The following is a 24,795-nucleotide window of genomic DNA, read 5'->3' as shown; positions in this document are numbered from 1 at the left end:
TGTTGTGTGAGTACAAGGCCCGGGCCGCGGTAACGCCATTGTCTTTTCTATAGGGCAGCTCTGGGCGGCTGAGTTCCCTCCCGCAGAGGTCGGAGCTGCTCGTCCATCTGTCGGCCGCCTCCTGTGAGCTCGATATCACCATTGTAGATAGGCTGAATTCACTGCTGCAGGCGCAGAAGTTGGGAACTGTAGAAATGATGACATCTCATCTCTTCACGTCTTACAACAAGCACATTAGTTTGGTGAGTGTGTATATATGTCGCCCCACAAGGTAGAAGGCCACAGGTCGTGGACCAGAAGGACACACACAAAAAAAAGTTTTGGCTGTTGGAAAAAGGGGAGTAAAAAAAAAAAATGCAAAAACTACAACAGCAAGAGGTTTACTAATCCTGCAGGGTCATTGGTCCATACTTTATGAATATGGCGTCTTGTTCAATTATTTATTCATTTTATTATTTTTTTTTCTTCCAGCACAAAGATTTTCCGGAGGTCCTTCTGGATGACTCCCGATCTCCAGCAAACACGAGGACCTCTGTGCTGGTCTCGGCACCATCTCTCCATCTCGCCGTGCGCTTCCCAATCCCAGACCTCAGATCTGACCAGGAGCGAGGGCCTTGGTTCAAGAAATCCCTCCAAAAAGAAGTCTTGCATTTAAACTTTTCAGATGCGGAGTTTAAGACGGAGGTCCTTGGCGGCTGCTCCCCGGAACAATTAAAGCTGGAGTTCACATTCAAGGAGTTAACCGGTGAGCAGCAGCAGAGAATCCAGTGAGCAGCATCCGGTCTACCTGTACTGATAAGAGAGTCTATCCATGCTTCGCTCTGTATCTTCTCCAGGAGCCTTCCAGGAGGAGCACGACGGCCCACAGACCCTGTTCATAAGGGTCGTGAAGAAGAGCAATGAAGTCGATGGAGACCTGACCACATCAGATAACTTTGACTGGCCGAGGTCCGTCCTCATTATGTATTGTAACGAGAAAAATACATATGTTACATTACTCATCCTGTATTATACACCAGAGCTGTAATCACTATTCTGCTGGTGCAGTCACTGTGTACATACATTACATTACTAATCCTGTACTGCACTGCAGAGCTGCACTCACTATTCTGCTAGTGCAGTCACTGTGTACATACATTACATTACTGATCCTGTACTGATCCTGAGTTACATCCTGTATTATACTCCAGAGCTGCACTCACTATTCTGCTGGTGCAGTCACAGTGTACATACATTACTGATCCTATACTGATTCTGAGTTACATCCTGAATTATAATCCAGAGCTGCACTCACTATTCTGCTGGTGCAGTCACTGTGTACATACATTACATTACTAATCCTGTACTGATCCTGATTTACATCCTGTACTGCACTGCAGAGCTGCACTCACTATTCTGCTAGTGCAGTCACTGTGTACATACATTGCTGATCCTGTACTGATCCTGAGTTACATCCTGTACTGCACTGCAGAGCTGCACTCACTATTCTGCTGGTGCAGTCACTGTGTACATACATTACATTACTGATCCTGTACTGATCCTGAGTTACATCCTGTATTATACTCCAGAGCTGCACTCATTGTTCTGCTGGTGCGGTCGCTGTGTGCATACATTACATTACTAATCCTGTACTGATCCTGATTTACATCCTGTACTGCACTGCAGAGCTGCACTCACTATTCTGCTGGTGCAGTCGCTGTGTGCATACATTACATTACTGATCCTGAGTTACATCCTGTATTATACTCCAGAGCTGCACTCACTATTCTGCTGGTGCAGTCACTGTGTACATACATTACTGATCCTATACTGATTCTGAGTTACATCCTGTATTATACTCCAGAGCTGCACTCACTATTCTGCTGGTGCAGTCACTGTGTACATACATTACATTACTGATCCTGAGTTACATCCTGTATTATACTCCGAAGCTGCACTCACTATTCTGCTGGTGCAGTCACTGTGTACATACATTACATTACTAATCCTGTACTGATCCTGATTTACATCCTGTACTGCACTGCAGAGCTGCACTCACTATTCTGCTAGTGCAGTCACTGTGTACATACATTACATTACTGATCCTGTGTTACATCCTGTATTATACTCCAGAGCTGCACTCACTATTCTGCTGGTGCGGTCGCTGTGTGCATACATTACATTACTAATCCTGTACTGATCCTGATTTACATCCTGTACTGCACTGCAGAGCTGCACTCACTATTCTGCTGGTGCAGTCGCTGTGTATGTTTTTCCTGCACTGATCCTGTGACAGATATTAGCTATGTACGGGTTTGCAGCCTAGTTATGGTTTCTATTCTGTGTCAGCAAGCAGTGCTCTTGAAAATGGTGAGGAATGAACATTTGCAGTCTATTAGATACTTGTGGAACTTTCTGTCTTGTAGCGGATTTATCCTCCTCCATTTTCGTGTCCTTTCCTGTAAACCTTTTGTGTCCGTCCTCAGGATTGTGTTGAGAATTAATCCCATTGCCGTGCACTCCATCTTGGAGCGAGTGTCTGTGGAGGAGGATGATGAGGGTGATGGGAGGTTTCAGGAGGATGATGAAGGAACTTCCCACTCGCTTAAAGACGTGTGCGACTTCAGACGCCCAGAGCCATCCCCGTTCTCCTCTCGGAGGGTCATGTTTGAAAATGAAGAGGTATGTGAAGACATAAAGGGGGACGCTTAGGATCTCCTCGAGTGCATCCCACCTTTCTGAGATTGCATCCTTCTGGATCCTACAAGCGTTGGTCCCGCCATCAGGCTTTCTGTTCAGGGAGGCTGGAGGCTCTTCTGCCAGTGGTGCTGATGCTGATCCATCCTTTTACAGATGGTGATGCCTGGAGATGCCATAGAAATGACTGAATTCCAGGAGAAAGCCATCAGTAATTCCCACTATGTGCTGGAGCTGACGCTGCCCAGCGTCTACCTGATGCTGCCGAGCAAGGTCTTCTATGAGAAGCTCTACAACAGGTCAGTCCGAGGCTTCCCGGAATCCATCACAGGAAAAGTTCTGTCTGGTTTATAAGTTAACTACTGGTGACTGGCCGATCAGGAGGTTTGTGTCATTGGCCAAAGCCGCTTTATAAATTTGGCTTCTCGGTGCCTAAGGGGTTAAATGTGATTATTCATTATAAGTGAAATTCCTTTAATCCGGCATCCCTTATAATGGGAACGTACTGACTGGTTATGGCTTTGTGGCAGATTTTACAGTTCCAGCTGTGTTTCTGCGTCGTCCTCGCCATTGCTGATCATGCCTCTTTTTTTCAGGATAAGTAACGATTTGCTTCTCTGGGAGCCCACCGCCCCGTCGCCGGTCGAGACCTTTGAGAACTTGTCCTATGGTATCGGCCTGTCGGTGGCGAGCCAGCTCATCAACACTTTCAGCAAAGACTCCAGCGGAGCATTTAAGTCCACCCTTCATTACGGTGAGCATTTTCCAGGTATAGGAGTCGTGGACAGCGGAGTGGATATACGTGGGTCCTCTGCTCGCCATTAGCTCATCATAGACCCCTCTGTGGCTGCTTCGGGGGCTGTTTTTCTGAAACCCCATGGGTTAAAGGGATTGTGCGGGATGTATATATATCAGATGGGGGTCCCATGACAGCTGGATGCGCTGTATGTGGCGCCAAATCGGGACGTCACCATACACAGTGTGGTGGCCATTCTACAGCTTGGGTCACGTTCACTTTGTAGTGGACGTTCTTAGGCACCGCAGCTCGGTTTCCATTCAAGTGAATGCAGCTGTTCTGTTTTATGGGCCTATTAACAGCTGATCTGTAGGGTGTTGGTTATCGGACCCCCTCCACTCTGATACTGATCACCTGAATGATGAACATTCCCTTTAATGTTGCATTTGTACGAGCCTTAACAATGATTCTTCGCAGATGATGACAGCGGCTCGGAAGAAGAGACCCTACAATATGACTACATCCTGGACTCCAACTACCATAGTCGGAGAAAGAGGAAAGTTGAATGTCCAAGCAAACAGTCTCAGAGCTTCTTGTCCGTCCTGGTGAACGTGAACCATGGCTTGGCGTCCATATTCACAGATGTCAAGGTTTGATAAGTCACCCGCAGTCATTTATATGGTTTTATAGTAGGAAGAATAATCTTTGTATGGTTTCACAACCCTCCGGCAGACGCCTCCTGCAGATTGGAGGGAGTCCTAGGTTGCACCCCCACGATTCCACACTGATTAGTTTACTTTTATATGGTGACTAGCTGAAGAGCCCGGCGCTGCCCGGGCATAGTAACTAACTGTGGTTAGTTATAGCAAATTATAATTATCTTCCATCCCATAGTCCCATGCCCATATACCCATCACACATATTCTCCATCCCATAGTCCTGTGCCTATATACCCATCACACATCCTCCATCCCATAGTCCCATGCCCATATACCCATCACACGTCCTCCATCCCATCACACGTCCTCCATCCCATAGTCCCATGCCCATATACCCATCATACATATCCTCCATCCCATAATCCCGTGCCCATATACCCATCATACATATTCGCCATCCCATAGTCCCATGCCCATATACCCATCATACATAGCCTCCATCCCATAGTCCAGTGCCCATATACCCATCATACATATCCTCCATCCCATAGTCCCATGCCCATATACCCGTCATACATATCCTCCATCCCATAGTCCTGTGCCCATATACCCATCACACATCCTCCATCCCATAGTCCCATGCCCATATACCCATCACACATCCTCCATCCCATAGTCCCATGCCCATATACCCATCATACATATCCTCCATCCCATAGTCCCGTGCCCATATACCCATCACACATCCTCCATCCCATAGTCCCGTGCCCATATACCCATCATACATATTCGCCATCCCATAGTCCCGTGCCCATATACCCATCATACATATTCTCCATCCCATAGTCCCGTGCCCATATACCCATCATACATATCCTCCATCCCATAGTCCCGTGCCCATATACCCATCATACATATCCACCATCCCATAGTCCCGTGCCCATATGCCCATCATACATATCCTCCATCCCATAGTCGAGTGTCCATATACCCATCATACATATCCACCATCCCATAGTCCCATGCCCATATACCCATCATACATATCCTCCATCCCATAGTCGAGTGTCCATATACCCATCATACATATCCTCCATCCCATAGTCGAGTGTCCATATACCCATCATACATATCCTCCATCCCATAGTCGAGTGTCCATATACCCATCATACATCCGGATTTACATCTGCTTGCAGCAATCGGATGGGCGAGTCCTGAAGGACAAGCACGGAGAGCTGTGGCTGGAATTCACCAGCGGGTCTCTCTTCACGGTGACGAGATATGAAGGCCTGGAGGACAAGCACTACTTATGTCTTCATGTCAGCAGCCTGAGCCTGTGCCATCAAGGTAAACCAGACCCCCATTGTAGTTATGGGATATAGCGTTGCCCCACCCCAGCCCTTCCATACCACACAGCAGTATCGCAGGCCCTCCATACCTCTACCCCTCTCTCGGACAGGTGTTGTAGATGGCGTTGTGGTTTCTGCGGACCTCAGACTGCCCAGCTTGCCCCAGCCGCACTGGTTGGAGCCGACCATTTATCCCTCTGGAGAAGATGGGGGTCATCGTGCATCTAGTAATGGCGTGGGAATGGACACCATGAGCATGCTGACCGTGGCGGTGAAAATCCAGTCTGAGAAATCCGACAGTAATACCAAGGTCTCTTGATTGCGTTGGAAAGTTTACGGTTTGATGTGTCCTTGTCAAGTGCCCAAGTGTTTTCAGTTTAGCTTTGGAAGATCCCTAATTGCTGTCAGTGAATGAAAAGCTATGTAGAATCAAGGGATAACAACTAGAGTGGAGCAAAATGACCTCCTGGTCAGGTGGGCACATTGGTGGTCTCTGGAGCCCCCCCCCGAAACACCCCCTACCCATGTCCTGAGACTTGTTTTGCTCTGCTTAATACCAACCCATCCTGATGTACTCACCCACCATTCCTCCTGGAACCAAAGTAAAAGCATGGCTGAGTTAAAGCCACTTTTGGCGCACACTGCCATCTGACATGTGCAGGAACGTGGGGCAGTTAGTCTTTAGCAGCGTTCTGCCATCTCTGCTCCTTCCATTCTCCAATTGACTTTAAGTCAATACAATCCAAAAGTCTCAGCACAAAACCTCTATGAAGCATGGTGTTAATGTAACCAAGCCAAGAAACCATTGCGAGGAAATATATGGAGCCCCCACCTCCCATATGGGCAGAACGTATTCCAAACTTTACTTACATTCATAGAGAAAATGGCAAAATCAGAGAACGGTAGGACATAAGTGGTGAAATAGAAGCAGAGTTACTGAAGAGCAGTAAATGGTAATGTTAGGACGTCCAGAGTAGTACAGCAAAGTGGCCAGTAGATGGCACCAACACACTGCTGGAAAAAGTACAAAAGGAAAGCGCAAGCAGCAAAGAAATGGAATAATGTGAGAATCACAGATCCGAAAGCTGCAGAGACCACGGGGAGATGTAATTAGGTATGAAAACAGAAAAGAGACATGCACAGATACAGGGACCACCATAAAGAATTCAAGATTTATTTAGTGTATACAAAAGCCAAACCCGATTAAAAACATTTAAGAGATGCAAAATAATGGTTCAAACCCATCTAAGGGAAATGACTAAACCAGGCCAGCTGACGCCTACAAATAAGAGTTTCTATACATAGTATATCAGTGATAAAGCCTACTGTCCAAATATTTGACATGAGTAAAGGGTTTGTGCAACAGAATAGCAGGGTGGCAAAGGGCGGCCGATGGTCTCTGCAGAGGCGGGGGTTGGTCAAAGGCCAGCCCATGCTGTCTGTCAAAGGCTGTCCCATGGTCTCTGCGGGGGTGGCAAAGGATGGGGATGGAGGCCTGCTTCCTACTTCTGCATTCTGTTTTCGGGTCTGTTCTCTTGGAGACAGACTACATGAGATTGCACAGTAGGAAGACACCTAGTGGCTAGTGCTTTTTGTGTGCGTGTGTGTGGGGGGTAGGTTAGAAACAATATTCTGTAGATTTTGTTGTTACATTGGCAATAAATTTAGCTTGACTTAACTGAAATACCAGCAAGCTTTTAAATGATGGTATTGTCTCCCTGCTGCCACCAGTAGAGGGCGCTGCCTACATACTGAGATATGAAGGTCAATGTGCATGCAGTGAGCTCCCTCTAGTGGTGGCTGCAGGTAGATTCATTATTATTACATATGGATCGATGCTGGGTATTTGGAGCTCTGTATCAGAATAACATCGCTCTGACTGCCATGAAGATATGTGAAATTCTGAGTTAGATTTTCACGATCTATAGATGAATAATGAATGGTGGGGCTGTAGACTATATATACAGTGTATTCCTGAATCCTTCTTTGTGAATTTCCAGGAATTCCTTGTAGCCGTGGGACTGCGGGGGGCGACTCTGAAACATCGGGTTCTTCAGTCGGAGCACACGTGGCATGAGCAGGTCATCTTTATCTTGTCTGATTATTATGCTGCATTTAGGGGGACTGAATATCCTCAGAACCATCCCATACTGATCATATGTGTTTGTATGTGCTTTGTAGATATTACAATTCCTGAATATTTCGGATGAGCCCGTTTTGGGCTATAGCCCTCCTACCTCCATCACCACCTTCCACGTTCACCTCTGGAGTTGTGCTTTGGATTACAGGTAATGAACCTCATTAATTATTGCACACAACCGAGATGCCGTAGAGCTGGGAGCTGAGGAGGCGGCTGTATAATACAGCTGGCACCCGAGAGCAACCCCTGCGAACAGTGTGAGCCCTAGTCACGGCAGCTTAACCTTGCAGCTGTCAATCATGGCCGTGGCATTGAAGAGGTTAGAAAGGAAATGTCACTTCATCATCGCAATTCGAAGGTCCCCATAGCATTGATGTGGGGCTTTCCTGAAGGTCCCTTTGGCTGCCCTGTGGCCAGGCTTATATTATGATTATTTTTGTGTTCTAAATATATAAATGCATTTTATCATTATACAGGCCTCTGTACTTACCGATAAGGGCTCTGCTGACAGTGGAGACCTTCAGTATTTCCTGCAGCGTCGCTCTAGATAAATCCTCCTCCAGTCTCCGGTAAGGTCCTGTCCATGGATCTCCCTCTCTGACCCAGCTGTGATGGTCCCCACTGTGTGACCGTGATTTTCAGCGCGTTCTGCAGCACGATGACTCCTTCCTCTCATTTTTAGGATTATCCTGGACGAGGCGGCCCTACATTTATCTGACAGGTGTAACACCGTATCAGTCAACCTAAGCCGAGGTGAGAGCGATAATTGCACGGGCAGCCTGAGAGGCGACGTCTATAACGACCATTTGATCAGTTAAGCCCCGAGACGTAGAAGCGTCTTACTAAGTCCTCCATCCTGTCTTAGAGTTTCTGCCCCTCACTAATGTATGTGCGCATCCATTTTGTATTATTTCCATGATGTTTTCTTGCTGTCAGTGAACGGATACTTTCTTCTTTTACCATAATGGGAGTACACATAAGCCCCATCCCCTTCCAAAGTATCCAGGGGACAAAAAAAAATCCTTCCCCGATCTGCACCATTCCAGTACTGTTGGCACTGTCATTAACTGCTGCAGCCAATTGTCAGCTTGTGATTGACTGCTGGCTACACAATTCCGTCACGATTGCCACGAGACGCAGCGCTGACATTGCTGGAACTGTGCGGGTCCGGGAGGTGAGCATATTTTTACTTTTATCTGGGGACACTTTAGCATTTTGGAAGGTGGCGTCTGGCAGTACTGTGAGACCTTTTACAGTGGGGGAAAAAAGACTTTTCACTGACAGCAAGCAGAGATTTTTAACAGAATATTTTGTTTTCCAGATTACGTCCGTGTTCTGGACATGGGGCTTCTAGAACTGACGATACTGGCGGTAAAGTTTGGAGAAGAGGTAACCTTCTTTGCATATGTGCTGGCTGTCACTGTAGGTCGTTGTATATGTAACCTGGGGGGCGTTTGTCAGACCCCCAGCTGCCATGTAAACCCATCCACAACCTGGGTACTGGTTGGGTGATAAAGGGAGCCCTTTCCCTCCTCCTAAAGGGTTGACAGCTGTGATGATGGGTGACTTCGACCCTGTCCTTTTGGCTGGAGGCTACGCCGGACGTCGGTGCTTTGCTTTCCTACAGAGGGAGAATCTTTTCCATCCACGGTAATGAGCTTTATGCTCTGCGTTAACTCCTTATCCTCCGTTCTGGCAGAACAGACCGCGCTTCGAGATGTACTGCTCCAGCGACGTGATCCATATCAGGACATGCTCCGACTCCTGCGCCGCGCTCATGAACCTCATCCAGTACATCGCCAGCTATGGAGATCTGCACCCGCCCGCCAGATCCCACACTTCACCCGGAGCTCAGAAGAAAGCCAAAAAGGTTAGAAATGAAAGCCCACGCACCTACAAGACCAGCGCTTCGATGTGCTATGGGGGGATGTCTCGGAGATGATGTTTCCTATAACTTGTAGTTATGTTGCAGACTGACGCATCTACCGGACCCGGCACCCCGGGGCCAATGCTGGCTGAGGAAGAGCAGCAGATCCTGCGAGATCTAATGAGCGACGCCATGGAAGACACCGATATTTTCCAAGATGCTGCACCAGCAGGATCGTGGCTGAACGGTAACGCAGAAAATATGGAGTCTAGTGTGAGACTAAGGGGAATGTATTGGCTGAAATCCGATGTCTGCACTGGAGCTTTATTGTGTACCCAGAAGCCGGTCTGTCCACTCTCCTGCCGTGTGTGCTAAATGCGTCCCTTAGGGGGTTAACACGTGACACATTGCTCCGCGGAGGAGCTGCATAGACAAAACGGTAGATTATTTTTATTTTCTTTCTTTAATCAACGCCATTTCCTAACTGGCTTAATCTTTATTTTCGATGCTTTGAAAACAGGAGGGCTTGCTGTTATCAGGGGGACTCTGACCATGTGACGTACGTTTCTCTCAGGTGTGTCTGATGGCCGATCCAGTCTGCAAAAGGCGCCCTGTTCCGACCTTTTTTTGTTTCCTGACGAAAGTGGTACTCTGTCTGAAGACTCCAGTCCCACGTTCATGACTGCCACGCCGCATCTTATACGTGACACTATTCTCGATGCTCCGCTTGAAAGCGATGACTTCTGTATCCTGTACGCGCCAAAGACGCCAGTCTCAGTAAGTCCTCTGCACTCCTTACAATGTATGCCTGCCATCAATTTATAAGGGATTTAAATTATAACACCCAAAATATTTCACCATGTAGTGATCTCTATGCTGCACCCGTCATTCAGCTGGAAAGGACTCTGTGCTCCTGCCATCTCACAGGCATCAGTGTCCGGGTTACTCTCGGCATCACTGATTGGCTGACCACAGCAGTGCGGATCCTATCAAAATGCTCATTACAAAGTCCTTTTAGCTGAATGATGCGCACCACGACCCCCTTCTCTTTCCTTCCAAATTCTGTGAGCCTGAGCCGTGCCGTTGGCGGCCATGTGATGTCATTCTGTGTTTCAGGATAAGGACGAGGAGCCGTCGGTGAAGAAACTCATCGATGATGACATCGTGATTAAGGAGAACTATTTCTGCTCTCCTGGGAGAAAGTCTGACACCAGTAAAGCCCCACTACACTTTCCAGTCCCAGTGGTCCGATATGTGGTAAAAGAAGTCTCCCTAGTATGGCATCTGTATGGGGGTAAAGATTTTGGGAGTGCTGCAATTTGTAGTTCCCCTGCAAAGCATTACATGTAAGTATTTTAGGTGCAGTTATGTGTTTTTTTTTGTTTGTTTTTTTCAAAAATTCCATATAGACAATAGAATTATTGGTTGGGGATATAGAAACTACGGCACTCTCTACAGCGAAATAGTGATTCTGCATCGCTGACAATATTAGTCCCTGTGCACATGGCCATAATGGAGGCATTGATTGTTTTGTGCTCAGGAGTCCGCACAGCTCGCCATCGAGTACTCCGACCAAGAGGAGCAGCAGCATGGTCCGCGGGGGCCGGTGGAGAAATCAGGATTTATTGATGGAGATCCAGCTGACCAAGGTACAGCAGTGTGTGCATACAGGGGCATCGTCTATATGCGGTTTCTATGTTCTCTCTTCCCTTCATGTCGGCGTTCTCCTGCATGCCGGGAGTTGTACTACTGCAGCATCTGAAGAGTTCTGCTTTAAGGTAAACTCTACTGCTGCTCCGGTTTCTCCAATCTAAGATTAGAGTTAAGCAAAAATGATTCTCACTGCCCCGACCTGGTTTCCAGACCTGTGCTCACTCCTGCAGCCGACGTTCTTGCCACTTCTGGCATCTACTAGCCTTGGTATGAGGTCAGGACCAGGGTAGTGCAGATCTATTGCGGATCCTCAGGACTTCTTGTCTTATTTAGCAATGATCCTTTTTCTTTATCGCTTCATTAGGGGACACAGGTAACCATGGGTGTATACTGCTGTAGCTAGGAGGCGCTGACACTAGGCAAAAAAAGGGAAAAAAATAGCTCCTCCCCAACAGTATACAGGTACCCCAGTTTAAGCTTAGTGTCTGTAGGAGGCAGACCTGGATCTAACCCCAGATCCGCATTTTCTTTTGCAGGTCACTTGTTGTGTTTTATTAATCTTTTTCCCTTTGTTTTTCAGGTTCATCTTTCTTAGGGTAACAGGGTGTAATTTCTCACCCTGTTTTCCTGTACTTTTGTGACCGAGAGAGCAGCGTGGTGTCACCCACATCGCCCACTTTCGGACCTGCAGGCAGGACTTTATCCCCTGTCATCCTTATGGGTGTTTCAGGGTGACTCATGGCCGCCAGTCTTTGCCTATTCCCCACCTCACCCCTCTCCTCGGAGAGGGCTGAGAGGAAGACTGTGGTCACCAGCGATGACCTCCCGCCTTCTTGTAAGGGGTTGATGCCGTCTTCTGCACCGTCTGGAGACAGTGCAGGAAGGAGGATCCCTGATGCCAGCGACCCTCTTCACCCAAGGGCTCCTGATGCGATCCCCAGCTGTGAAGAGGAATTGTGGACCCACCTGCAGGTAATGTATGATTCCTCCCTTCCCAGCAGCGCAGACAGCACAGGGCGCTTTCTAGCTTCCATCCCTTCTCTGGCAGCGCTGCGCAGGCAGAACCACCGGGTATTATCCCTACTATCTTTTTTTTTTTTTTTTTTTTTTTTTTTTTAACTGCCGCGGCCATTTTCTACACATACCGCGCCTTCTCTTCCTTCCCTCATGAGCGCTTGAATATTGCGCTCTTTTTAGTCCTATAGGGGGGCCTCGCGCTCTGTCTAGGCCATGCCTCCTGCCTCGCTCACGTTTTTCGGCACCTTTTCCCCTCTTCACCCTCCCTCCAACGTTCACTCAATCGGAGGGGAACTTTCGATTTTGGCTCAGGTAGTCACATGCTGTTGTGCAAATGGAATAGACAACAGATGGAAATTATTGGCAATTATCAAGACACCCTCAATTTACGGAGTGGTTCTGCAGGTGGGGACCACAGACCACATCAGTAGCAATGCTTTCTGGCTGATGTTTTGGTCACTTTTGAATGTTGCTTGTGCTTTCACACTCGTGGTAGCATGAGACACACTCTACAACCCACACAAGTGGCTCAGGTAGTGCAGCTCATCCAGGATGGCACATCAATGCGAGCTGTGGCAAGAAGGTTTGCTGTGTCTGTCAGCGTAGTGTTCAGAGGCTCGAGTCGCTACCAGGAGACGTGGAAGGGACCATAGGAGGGCAACAACCCAGCAGCCGGACCGCTACCTCCACCTATGTGCAAGGAGGAACAGGAGGAGCACTGCCAGAGCCCTGCAAAATGACCTCCAGCAGGCCACAAATGTGCATGTACATAAATGGTTAGAAACAGACTCCATGACGCCAGTCTCCTCAGGTGGATAGTGGTTTTCCTTCAGCACACATCGCAGGGTCGTTGGAACGCTCGGTCTTCTGGAGATCAGGGCAATCTTCCTTGCCCTTCTCCGCTGGCAGTCTCTCCTAGCAGGCAGGCCGGTCCGCATTCAATCGGACAACGTCACGGCCGTGGCTTAAGGGGGTTTTACACATAGCGATATCGCTAGCAATATCGCTAAAACGTCACTGATTTTGTGACGTTATAGCGATATTGCTAGCGATATCGCTATGTGTGATACTTACCTCCGACTGGCTCCCCCGCTGTCTGTCGCTCATCGCGCGAGATCGGGCTGCTCCATTTCTCGTCGTCTGCTTCCTGCTGGGCTTCCTGCTGTGTGAGACGAGCGACGTTGGAGGCGGGTGGGAGGACGTCTGTATCGCTGTGTGTGAAAGGTAAGTATCGTCCGCTGCGTCGCTGCTGCATCGCTGTGAGATCTGCCTGTTTGGCAGCTCACTAGCGATCATTTAGCGATGCACCAGGGATCCTGACCGGGTCGGATCGCTGGTCGGATCGCTGGTGCATCGCTAAATGTAAAAGGGCCTTTACATAAGCCACCAAGGCGGGACTTGCAGCAAACAAGTAATGGCAGAGATGACAAGAATTCTGCGATGGACGAAACGTCACGTCCCTGCCATATCAGCCGTTCACATTCCGGGGGTAGAAAATTGGGCAGCCGATTTCCTGAGTCGTCAGGGCCTCGCATCAGGCGAGTGGTCTCTCAATCTCGCAGTCTTCAACCAAATATGTCAAAGATGGGGCACTCCGGACGTCGACCTCATGGCGTCTCGGATGAATCACAAGGTTCCTCTTTTTGTTGCCAGGTCCCGGAATCCGCTAGCCATCGGTTGTGACGCTCTAGTAATCCTGTGGTCCCAGTGTCAGCTGCCTTATCTTTTTCTGCCTCTCCCCTTGATTGCGAGGATCGTAAAAAAGATAAAGTCAGAAGGGATTCCGGTGATCCTGATAGCTCCAGATGGCCAAGACGACCTTGGTATGCGGAGCTGGTAAACATGTTTTCGGACGTTCCCTGGAGGCTTTCAGACCGTCCAGATCTTCTCTCGCAAGGCCCCTTCTTCCACCAGAGTTCTCAGAGTTTAACGGCATGGCCATTGAGGCTGCAGTTCTGAAGGAGGCTGGTTTTTCTCACCAGATCATTCAGACCATAATTAGGGTGAGAAAACCAGCATCCTCGCACATTTACCACAAGTATTGGAAGGCTTTCTTCCGGTGGTGCGAGGAGCACAACTTGTTTCCAATAACTTTTTCCCTTCCTTCTATCCTGGGCTTTCTTCAAGCGGGTCTCGACTCAGGTCTATCCCTCAGTACCCTTAAAAGTCGGGTTTCCGCTCTGTCTATCCTTTTCCAGAGGGATCTGGCTTCCCTTTCACAAGTGAAGACCTTTCTTCAGGGTGTCGCCCATCTGGCACCACCTTACCGTCCTCAGATAGATCCATGGGATCTTAATCTCGTTCTCTGCGCCCTCCAACGTGCGCCCTTCGAACCCGTTCAGGATATTTCGTTTTCTTTTCTGTCATGGAAGGTGGCCTTCCTAATTGCCATTACATCTATTAAGAGTGTTTCTGAGTTGGCAGCATTATCTTGTCATTCCCCGTTCCTGATTCAACATCAGGACAAGGTAGTTCTCAGACCCGTTCCTTCCTTTCTTCCTAATATGGTCTTTTCTTTTCACATCAATGAGGACATTGTCCTTCCTTCATGTCCTTCCCCGGTTCATCCCCTGGAGAAGTCCATCCACAAGCTGGATTTGGTCAGAGCCATTCGAGTTTATCTTTCTAGGACTGCTTTCTTTCGTCAATCCGATTCCCTGTTTGTCATCTCTGAAGGTCGTCGAAAGGGGCTCCCAGCTTCTAAATCCACTTCTAATGTTGGATTCGTTCGGCGATACTGGAGGCTTACCGAGTTCAGGAAAAACAGCCTCCTCCGGGAGTAAGGGCTCACTCCACCACCCGGGCCGTGGGGACCTCCTGGGCTGTTCGTCATGTGGCTTCCGCCTTACAAATTTGCAAGGCCGCAACCTGGTTGTCCTTGCACACCTTTGCGAGGTTTTACTGGGTTCATACCCATGTCTTCTCCAATGCAGGCTTGGGTAGGAATGTGCTGCAGGCGACGGTTGCGCACTGGCCGACCTAAGTCCGTTTTCTAGGTGTTCTTTCTGTTCCCACCCTTGGGACTGCATTTTGGACTTCCCATGGTTACATGTGTCCCCCAATGAAGCGATAAAGAAGAGGGATTTATGGTACTCGCTGTAAAATCTTTCTTGGAGCCTTCATTGGGGGACACGGCACCCTCCCTAATTGTTTGTACCATTTTTTGGGCCTATGTGCCTTGTTGTTGGGTTGGTACATATGTTGAGTTCTTGTTGCTCCTACTGCTTTTACACCAACTGAGGTACTTGGTGCCTGTAGGTGGGTGTATAATGTTGGGGAGGAGCTATTTTTTTCCTTTTTTGCCTAGTATCAGCGCCTCCTAGCGACAGCAGCATACACCCATAGTTACCTGTGTCCCCCAATGAATACTCCCAAGAAAGAGATTTTACAGTGAGTACCAAAAATCCCTCTTTTTATGTGTCTAGGTTAAGTTCCAGCATGAAGTTTACCCACAGGCTGATGAGACGGCCGAGTGCACGCTCTCTGAACAGCCGGTGTCGCGCCAGGTGTTCATTGTCCAGGACCTGGAGATTCGCGATCGTCTAGCCTCGTCTCAGATGAATAAGTTCCTCCACCTGTACAGCAGTAAGGAGATGCCAAGGAAGGCGCACTCCAACATGGTAAGACTGGCATATACCATCACTATATGTCCTTCCTCTGGACCCCCACAGAGGATTAAGTGGCTGCACTACACACAATGTTGGGGGCACAAACTTTGCGGCAACATCTGCTTTAATGGACTCTGTCCCGAGTTTCCGCACTTTCCTCCTGTCCTGATGCAGGGAGTCTATACAGTTTAGTCATACAGGTCCATATGATGGGATTACAAAGCCTGCAGAGTGATAATGTACAGACAGAGCACATCCTCCCTGCAGATAAAGCCGCTGATGACTGATAATGGACAACCAGTACTGATCCTGGGGGAATCATTACGGAGGAAGTAGTGACATCCATGTCACATACGATGTCCCTATCTGTGACATGGTGCAGACTCTCCGCCATATGTGGAGGCAATATCCTTGTTTTTCTCCAAATGACATACAGCCAGCGGCCGTGTGAGGGGCCCGTGACCATAAGAGGGGCTTTATATCCATCCTTTATCTGATTAGTCCACTTCTGGGAATTCACCAGGGTGATGGCACTTACTGATGGGGGCTACTCGAGCTGCACTCCCCCTACACAGCATTAATGATGAATATACATGAATAAATGTCATGACACTCTCTGGCAGCTCCAAGCAGTCACGTGCCACAGCCGCCCATTGGTGCCCACATTGACAGCTCCCCAACATCCGTCTGTCAGTCACGGCCCGGATGGCCTCCTAATGTCAGACCTCTGCACCGTCTCGCTGTGCAGTGAATTGCTCCGGTCTAGGAGCAGCAGATCTGCTTCTTTACATTGTCCTTACAAGATAAGAAAACCCTGGTTCCATTTTCTGCCTTCTTTCCTCAGCTAACAGTCAAAGCCTTACATGTCCGACCCGAGTCTTCCCACTCTCCACAGGAATGTTGTCTGCGGGTGACGCTCCTGCCGCTGCGTCTCAACATTGACCAGGTAAAGCACCAATGTGGAGACGAGTGCAGTGTGCTTATATCTCCAGCAGCAGGCAACAGCGACAAGTAATGAGGAGCCAATCACAATTCCTGGGGTCTGAGGTCTCAGAAATACCCCAAAAGTAACAAATCTGGAAACTTGCATTGTGCTGATCCTCTGTTATTCCTCCTGGAAATGTGAGAATAAATGATCAATAAATCATTGTGCAGTGATACATTTCTTACAGGGAGACAATCTGCTCACTACTGACTGGACATCAGCAGAATAGTGAGTGCAGCTCTGGAGTATAATGCAGGATGTAACTCAGGATCAGTAATGTATGTACACAGTGACTGTACCAGCAGAATAGTGAGTGCAGCTCTGGAGTATAATACGGGATGTAACTCAGGATCAGTAATGTATGTACACAGTGACTGTACCAGCAGAATAGTGAGTGCAGCTCTGGAGTATAATACGGGATGTAACTCAGGATCAGTAATGTATGTACACAGTGACTGCACCAGCAGAATAGTGAGTGCAGCTCTGGGGTATAATATAGGATGTAACTCAGGATCAGTAATGTATGTATGGGTCGCCCTCCAGTCCCAGGGCAGTGGGGTACTCGGTACCGGGCCGGTGTCAGGGGGAAAGTATCACGGCAGCTGTGACCCGGTCCGTGGCCCTGGGCGCCCAATGTCAATGGTGGTTGTAGTTAATGGAATGGATTAGTTTGTGACGCCACCTGTGGTGTTCGGCAAGGGAGATGTTGGGATGCAGCAATGGTGGTATAGCCCTCCACAGGCAGGGCTGTTGTCCCAGGGCAGTGTAGATGTGAGGACACCTTGATGGTGTCGTGTCCGGCGCAGGGAATGTAGCAGTGCTGGCGGACGCAAGAAGGAATGGAGGACACCAGGGCTTGCAGTTTCAACGCTTTACTCACAGTTCTTGGTAACCACTGGTACCCGATTCCATGCCATGTCCTCCGGGGCAGAGACTCAATCGACCTCCCGGGCAAGTTAGGCTTCTCCTCTCCAACACTCCGCCAACATGTACCTTTCCTGAACGACTCCTCTATTGCGCCTTTAGTGTGAAGAGCTCCAGCACCGTGGTACTCTGAAGTTCTTCCTGTCAGATGTTCCTAACAACTCTACTTGTATGACAGACAGCTGTAGCCTGATCAGGGACCTCCTGGATCCCGGCTCTCTATCCTTGTTGCTGTTGTGTCCCAAGTCTTAGATGGGAGTAATGCATTTACAGCCAACTACTCCACCGGTGTCTGCTGCAGAACCATAAGTGTCCATACAACCTCGGGGACCGGGCCCCGGCCTTGCGCTGAGAACCTATAGGCAGGGTTCCTCTTCCAACCCACAACTCCTCTCTGTTCTCCTACTCCTTCGTTCCGCGCTGTTCCTTCTCTCTCTTATGGAAGCTTAGGTTGCAGTTCTACGTCTTTCTCCTTCTCTTCTCTTTCGCGTGCCAGCTGGCTCAGATCACTGAGTCAGCTGCAGCACTCCTTCTTTCCCGGACCCGTCCTCAGACTCTCCTGACTGACTGTCCTCCTTCTCTGGGACTCACCCCAGACTGACCTGTAATTCTAAAACTTCCAAACCTTTTTTATGAATCTCAACTCCACCCACCTGCCCGCACATCTCGTGTTATGAAGCAAGGACCCACGAAAGATGCTCTGATACCCTCTAAGCATGGAGCCGCAATCTGGTCCATTGCTGAACTATCCTGTGTGTGGGTGCAGGTGTTGGAGCGTGGAAAGAAGTTCCCAACTTACCTAGTTGGTGGGGCACTACACCTTAGGAGAAGGTGCAGTACCTCTGTGGCGACTGAGCCTCAGGGGCGCCACATGTACACAGTGACTGCACCAGCAGAATAGTGAGTGCAGCTCTGGGGTATAATACAGGATATAACTCAGGATCAGCAATGTATGTACACATTATGCAAATTGTCTCTTCAGAGAGGGAGAGGGCTAGAACTCTAGTGCCACCTATTGGAAGTAGCAATCCTAAAACTCAATGTTGACCCTTTAACGAGCCTTGTTACATGACTTAGGATAAAAGCCAAGCCAGAATCTCAATTTGCAGACACTGTGTTTCGGGGTACTGCCCCTCGTCAGTGCAACGTGTGAGATCAGGTTTGGCTGTGAGAGAAGCGTCTGACTAATATCCAAGAAGTATCATTTTTCCTTGCGGAGAATAGGATTGCTTTTAGGATTGCTACTTCTAATAGGTGGCACTAGAGTTCTAGTCCTCTTCCTCTCTGAAGAGACAATTTGCATAATTAGCATATTTCCCAGAGGAGCATTGTGGCTTTAAGTCTCCTCACCTCGACATGTTATTCTCCAGAAGGAGAAATGATACTTCTTGGATATCGGTCAGACGCGCCTCTCACAACCAAACAAGATCTCACACTTTGCACTGACGAGGGGCAGTACCCGGAAACAGTGTCTGCAAATTGAGATTCTGGCTTGGCTTTTATCCTAAGTCATGTAACAAAGCTCGTTAAAGGGTCAACATTGACTTTTAGGATTGCTACCTCCAATAGGTGGCACTAGAGTTTCAGCTCTGGGGTATAACACAGGATGTAACTCAGGATCAGTAATGTAATGTATGTACACAGTGACTGCACCAGCAGAATAGTGAGTGCAGCTCTGGGGTATAATACAGGATGTAACTCAGGATCAGTAATGTAATGTATGTGCACAGTGACTGCACTAGCAGAATAGTGAGTGCAGCTCTGGAGGATAATACAGGATGTAACGCAGGATCAGTAATGTAATGTATGTACACAATGACTCCACGAACAGAATAGTGAGTGCAGCTCTGGGGTATAATACAGGATGTAACTCAGGATCAGTAATGTATGTACACAGTGACTGCACCAGCAGAATAGTGAGTGCAGCTCTGGGGTATAATACAGGATGTAACTCCGGATCAGTAATGTAATGTATGTACACAGTGACTGCACCAGCAGAATAGTGAGTGCAGCTCTGGAGTATAATACAGAATGTAACTCCAGATCAGTAATGTATGTACACAATGACTCCACGAACAGAATAGTGAGTGAAGCTCTGGAGTATAATACAGGATAAGTAATTAAAAATGTGTACTCAGTGACTCCTCAGGCTCTTTGTTTTTATGTGGATTATGTATTATAAGCAACTTCTGCTTTTATAATTACATTTTTGGCTTATTAGAAATAAATGCTCAAATATTTCCATTTAGTTTTCTCAAAATTATCATATATTCACCCCTAAGTAACCTCCAGTTCCTTGTGCCCTGGATAGAAGGGTTCTGGCCATTTTCTGTGTATTAATAGTGTGTAATCAATGAAGTTCCTGGGAGGATGAGAGTCGTTATTTAGGAAATTTCTTCTATAATTATTCTCGAATAAGATTATGACAAGATTGTCAGAGAACGACTTTACCAGGAAAGTGCCTATACTATGTATAGAGCGGCTGGTGGTTCTTTACCCTCCTTTTCGCATTACTTACTTACTTATTTTTTTTTTTTTTTTTATTTGTTTTGGGTTTTTTTAGGATGCCTTGTTTTTCTTGAAAGATTTCTTCACAAGTCTTTCTGCTGAAGTGGAAATATTGGTGACTCCAGATCCAGAAGGTAAGTTCTGTTTTACTCTTGTACATAGGGGGCAGTATTAGTCGTTTTATTCTTGTATATGGGAGCAGTATTATAGCAGTGATATTCTTTTAAATAGGGGGCAGTATTATAGTAGTTATATTCTTGTGCATAGGAGCAGTATTATAGTAGTTATATTCTTGTGCGTAGGGGCAGTATTATAGTAGTTATATTCCTGCCTATAGGGAGCAGTATTATAGTAGTTATATTCTTGTACATAGGGGCAGTATTATAGTAGTTATATTCTTGTACATAGGGGCAGTATTATAGTAGTTATATTCTTGTACGTAGGAGCAGTATTATAGTAGTTATATTCTCGTACATACGGGCAGTATTATAGTAGTTATATTCTTGTGCATAGGAGCAGTATTATAGTAGTTATATTCTTGTACATAGGGGCAGTATTATAGTAGTTATATTCTTGTACATAGGGGCAGTATTATAGTAGTTATATTCTTGTACGTAGGTGCAGTATTATAGTAGTTATATTCTTGTACATACGGGCAGTATTATAGTAGTTACAGTTGTGGCCAAAAGTATTGAAACCCCTGTCAGATAATACTCAGTTTCTTCCTGAAAATGATTGCAAACACAAATTCTTTGGTATTATTATCTTCATTTAATTTGTCTTAAATGAAAAAACACGAAAAGAATTGTCCTAAAGCCAAATTGGATATAATTCCACACCAAACATAAAAAAGAGGGTGGACAAAAGTATTGGCACTGTTCGAAAAATCATGTGATGCTTCTCTAATTTGTGTAATTAACAGCACCTGTAACTTACCTGTGGCACCTAACAGGTGTTGGCAATAAGTAAATCACACTTGCAGCCAGGTGACATGGATTAAAGTTGACTCAACCTCTGTCCTGTGTCCTTGTGTGTACCACATTGAGCATGGAGAAAAGAAAGAAGACCAAAGAACTGTCTGAGGACTTGAGAAACCAAATTGTGAGGAAGCATGAGCAATCTCAAGGCTACAAGTCCATCTCCAAAGACCTGAATGTTCCTGTGTCTACCGTGCGCAGTGTCATCAAGAAGTTTAAAGCCCATGGCACTGTGGCTAACCTCCCTAGATGTGGACGGAAAAGAAAAATTGACAAGAGATTTCAACGCAAGATTGTGCGGATGTTGGATAAAGAACCTCGACTAACATCCAAACAAGTTCAAGCTGCCCTGCAGTCTGAGGGTACAACAGTGTCAACCCGTACTATCTGTCGGCGTCTGAATGAAAAGGGACTGTATGGTAGGAGACCCAGGAAGACCCCACTTCTTACCCCGGGACATAAAAAAGCCAGGCTGGAGTTTGCCAAAACTTACCTGAAAAAGCCTAAAACGTTTTGGAAGAATGTTCTCTGGTCAGATGAGACAAAAGTAGAGCTTTTTGGGCAAAGGCATCAACATAGAGTTTACAGGAGAAAAAAGAGTCATTCAAAGAAAAGAACACGGTCCCTACAGTTAAACATGGCGGAGGTTCCCTGATGTTTTGGGGTTGCTTTGCTGCCTCTGGCACTGGACTGCTTGACCGTGTGCATGGCATTATGAAGTCATAAGACTACCAACAAATTTTGCAGCATAATGTAGGGCCCAGTGTGAGAAAGACGGGTCTCCCTCAGAGGTCATGGGTCTTCCAGCAGGACAATGACCCAAAACACACTTCAGAAAGCACTAGAAAATGGTTTGAGAGAAAGCACTGGAGACTTCTTAGGTGGCCAGCAATGAGTCCAGACTTGAATCCCATAGAACACCTGTGGAGAGATCTAAAAAATGGCAGTTTGGAGAAGGCACCCTTCAAATATCAGCGACCTGGAGCAGTTTGCCAAAGAAGAATGGTCTAAAATTCCAGCAGAGCATTGTAAGAAACTCATTGATGGTTACCGGAAGCGGTTAGTCGCAGTTATTTTGGCTAAAGGTTGTGCAACCAAGTATTAGGCTGAGGGTGCCAATACTTATGTCTGTATTATAGTGGTTATAGTCTTGTACATACGGGCAGTATTATAGTAGTTATATTCTTGTACCTAGGGGGCAGTATTATAGTAGTTATATTCTTGTACATAGGGGCAGTATCATAGTAGTTATATTCTTGTACATAGGGAGCAGTATTATAGTAATTATATTCCTGTACCTAGTGGGCAGTATTATAGTGGTTATATTCTTGTACATAGGGAGCAGTATTATAGTAGCTATATTCTTGTATATAGGGACAGTATTATAGTAGTTATAGTCTTGTACATAGGGGCAGTATTATAGTAGTTATATTCTTGTACATAGGGGCAGTATTATAGTAGTTATATTCTTGTATATGGGAGCAGTATTATAGTAGTTATGTTCCTGCACATAAGGGGCAATATTATAGTAGTTATTTTCTTGTACATAGGGGCAGTATTATAGTAGTTATATTCTTGTATATGGGAGCAGTATTATAGTAGTTATGTTCCTGCACATAAGGGGCAATATTATAGTAGTTATTTTCTTGTACATAGGGGTTGGTATTGTAGGTGTTTTGCTCTTTTGACTTTGTGCACTTTTTTCTTGTAGTTAAAAGACCCCCAGGCTCTGACGTCACCTGCACTTTGCCAAAGCATCTGAACCTCCAAGAAAGAATCCCTGTAATTTCGTTTATTGGACAGAATCTGCCGGTCCGAAATGGTGATGGGACTTGTACAGAGATTGTCGATGAGTCCATCAGTGACATATCCTCGTTCGATGACCAGCCCGTGTTTTTCCGGTGTGTGTGACGTCTGAGTGTCGATCAGACGTCCAGTTTTTGTCTCTCTGCACATCTAACTTGTGTTTTTGTTAACCAGGGAGTTTAGATTCACCTCTGAGGTTCCTATAAGACTAGATTATCATGGGAAGCATGTCTCCATGGACCAGGTACGTGTCTCTGTTTAAGCCGTGCACGTTATTAGATACGATGCTCCCACCTTAATAAGCCTAAAGTTAGAAGAAATGGTTTAACTTAACGTGTATCTTCAGGACCGCAGGAAGCGAGTAGAAATATGAATAGCGCGCACTACAATAACATATGCTGTTCAGGTTTCTATACGGGTGCTATATCCTGTAGATAGCCAGGAATGCAATATATAAAGAAGAAAAGACTACATAACGATGAGCACACCTGAGAGTTCTTAAAAATATAATTAATCTTTATTGGCAAAAAGTGGGCAAACATTTAATACTCTACAACGTACCCCAACCCTATTACTTCATATGGTTCTATTGAATCAAATAATTTGCCCCATTGATTGGTCTGATTTTTAATCAGAAGGGTCCCATGATTGTACAGCTAGACCCAGCATCACAAAGTAATATACCAAAAAGCCATCAAAGTGAGACGTTATAGCTAAAGTAGGTAAAGTACTATACATGTATTATATGTTATATACTACTAATGGAGAACCTCTTTAGAGACCGAGTGCCCAAACTGCAATCCAAAACCCACTTATTTATTTAGTGCCAACACGGCAGTTTAATCTGAATACTGAGGTTTTAGTTTAGAAAAACAACTTGTACATTAGAGCACTATAGAGTCTAAACAAAGAGCTGGGTGAACCTGAGCGTCTTTCCTTGTGGGGTGCAGTCATTTAGTTCTGGACAGCCCACCTGATCTAATATTATGGGTGTCATTAATAGGCTGTAAGTCAAACACTGTGCATCATACGTATGTGTGACTTGCGTCCTATGCAAGCCTCATTTGTGTGCATATTTTACTTGGCAGCCACCCTCTCTTTGAATCAGTAGGTTTGTGAGCGGCTGCTTCAGTGGGGGACACCGGTAACCATGGGTGTATGCTGCTGCTAGGAGGCTGACACTATGCAAAACAGGAAAAATAGCTCCTCCCCCGGCAGTATACACCCACCAACAGGCACCAAGTACCTCAGTTTGTGCTTAGTGTCTGTAGGAGGCGAACCTGGATCTAACACCAGATCCGCAACTAACCTTTTGCCTTTCAGGTTTTGTTGTTTTTTATTAACCCCTTCGTGACCAATTGTTAAAATTCTGACCAATGTCAACTTTGAAAGAGTATCCCTTTAATCCAGATAGTCGTACCACAGAAACACATGAATAAATAACATTTCTCTCATGCCTGCTTTACATCAGCACCATTTTTAAAACGCTAATTTATGTTTTTAGGCTTTTAGGAGGTTTAAAAATGTAGAAAGAATTTTTCATTTTTTTCAAGGAAATTTACAAAAAAAATTACATTACATTACAGAATGCTGTAGATAAGCCCACGATGTCTATGCCAGCAGCTGCAAGCCGAAAAAAAGGGTGACAGATTCCCTTTAATAGCAGCTTCAGAGTTCACTCAGCGCCCAGATCCTGCAGTGTCCCCACCGCTATCACCGAAACACCCCCCCCCCCTCCTCTCCGGGGTATCGCCGACATAGGTGGCTTCACTTTCATTGTCACAGGGGTTTTCCCTGTTCAGCGCACACTTTTTTGGCGCTTATTTTTCCCCCATAGTCAGGCCTGGAATCTCACATGATGCACACCCCTCTCCCTCAGCCCAGGCCTAT

General features: G+C 46.6%; 1 protein-coding gene across 2 annotated transcripts in view; it reads left to right on the top strand.

Moving 5' to 3' along the window:
- ATG2B (autophagy related 2B) overlaps positions 1 to 24,795 on the top strand; it is a 71,930-nt gene that overhangs the window by 34,286 nt on the left and 12,849 nt on the right. For both annotated transcript variants that reach the window (XM_073577676.1, XM_073577678.1), the window contains exons 15-38: positions 54 to 242; positions 472 to 745; positions 837 to 948; positions 2,466 to 2,661; positions 2,833 to 2,975; positions 3,273 to 3,430; positions 3,890 to 4,062; positions 5,268 to 5,418; positions 5,531 to 5,730; positions 7,421 to 7,501; positions 7,602 to 7,708; positions 8,037 to 8,129; positions 8,243 to 8,313; positions 8,882 to 8,949; positions 9,260 to 9,430; positions 9,533 to 9,674; positions 10,002 to 10,204; positions 10,544 to 10,773; positions 10,968 to 11,076; positions 15,523 to 15,717; positions 16,550 to 16,651; positions 20,178 to 20,256; positions 22,811 to 23,000; positions 23,080 to 23,149. In XM_073577676.1, the coding sequence (XP_073433777.1) occupies positions 54 to 242; positions 472 to 745; positions 837 to 948; positions 2,466 to 2,661; positions 2,833 to 2,975; positions 3,273 to 3,430; positions 3,890 to 4,062; positions 5,268 to 5,418; positions 5,531 to 5,730; positions 7,421 to 7,501; positions 7,602 to 7,708; positions 8,037 to 8,129; positions 8,243 to 8,313; positions 8,882 to 8,949; positions 9,260 to 9,430; positions 9,533 to 9,674; positions 10,002 to 10,204; positions 10,544 to 10,773; positions 10,968 to 11,076; positions 15,523 to 15,717; positions 16,550 to 16,651; positions 20,178 to 20,256; positions 22,811 to 23,000; positions 23,080 to 23,149 (3,507 nt within the window). The remainder of the gene's footprint in view (positions 1 to 53; positions 243 to 471; positions 746 to 836; positions 949 to 2,465; positions 2,662 to 2,832; positions 2,976 to 3,272; positions 3,431 to 3,889; positions 4,063 to 5,267; positions 5,419 to 5,530; positions 5,731 to 7,420; positions 7,502 to 7,601; positions 7,709 to 8,036; positions 8,130 to 8,242; positions 8,314 to 8,881; positions 8,950 to 9,259; positions 9,431 to 9,532; positions 9,675 to 10,001; positions 10,205 to 10,543; positions 10,774 to 10,967; positions 11,077 to 15,522; positions 15,718 to 16,549; positions 16,652 to 20,177; positions 20,257 to 22,810; positions 23,001 to 23,079; positions 23,150 to 24,795) is intronic.

Source organism: Dendrobates tinctorius, unplaced genomic scaffold (assembly GCF_039654945.1).
Source record: "Dendrobates tinctorius isolate UK_male_01 unplaced genomic scaffold, ASM3965494v1 ptg000057l, whole genome shotgun sequence".
Taxonomy (NCBI): Eukaryota; Metazoa; Chordata; class Amphibia; order Anura; family Dendrobatidae; genus Dendrobates; species Dendrobates tinctorius.
Note: the sequence above shows the minus strand (reverse complement) of the source record. Positions and strands in the feature narration are given on the sequence as shown.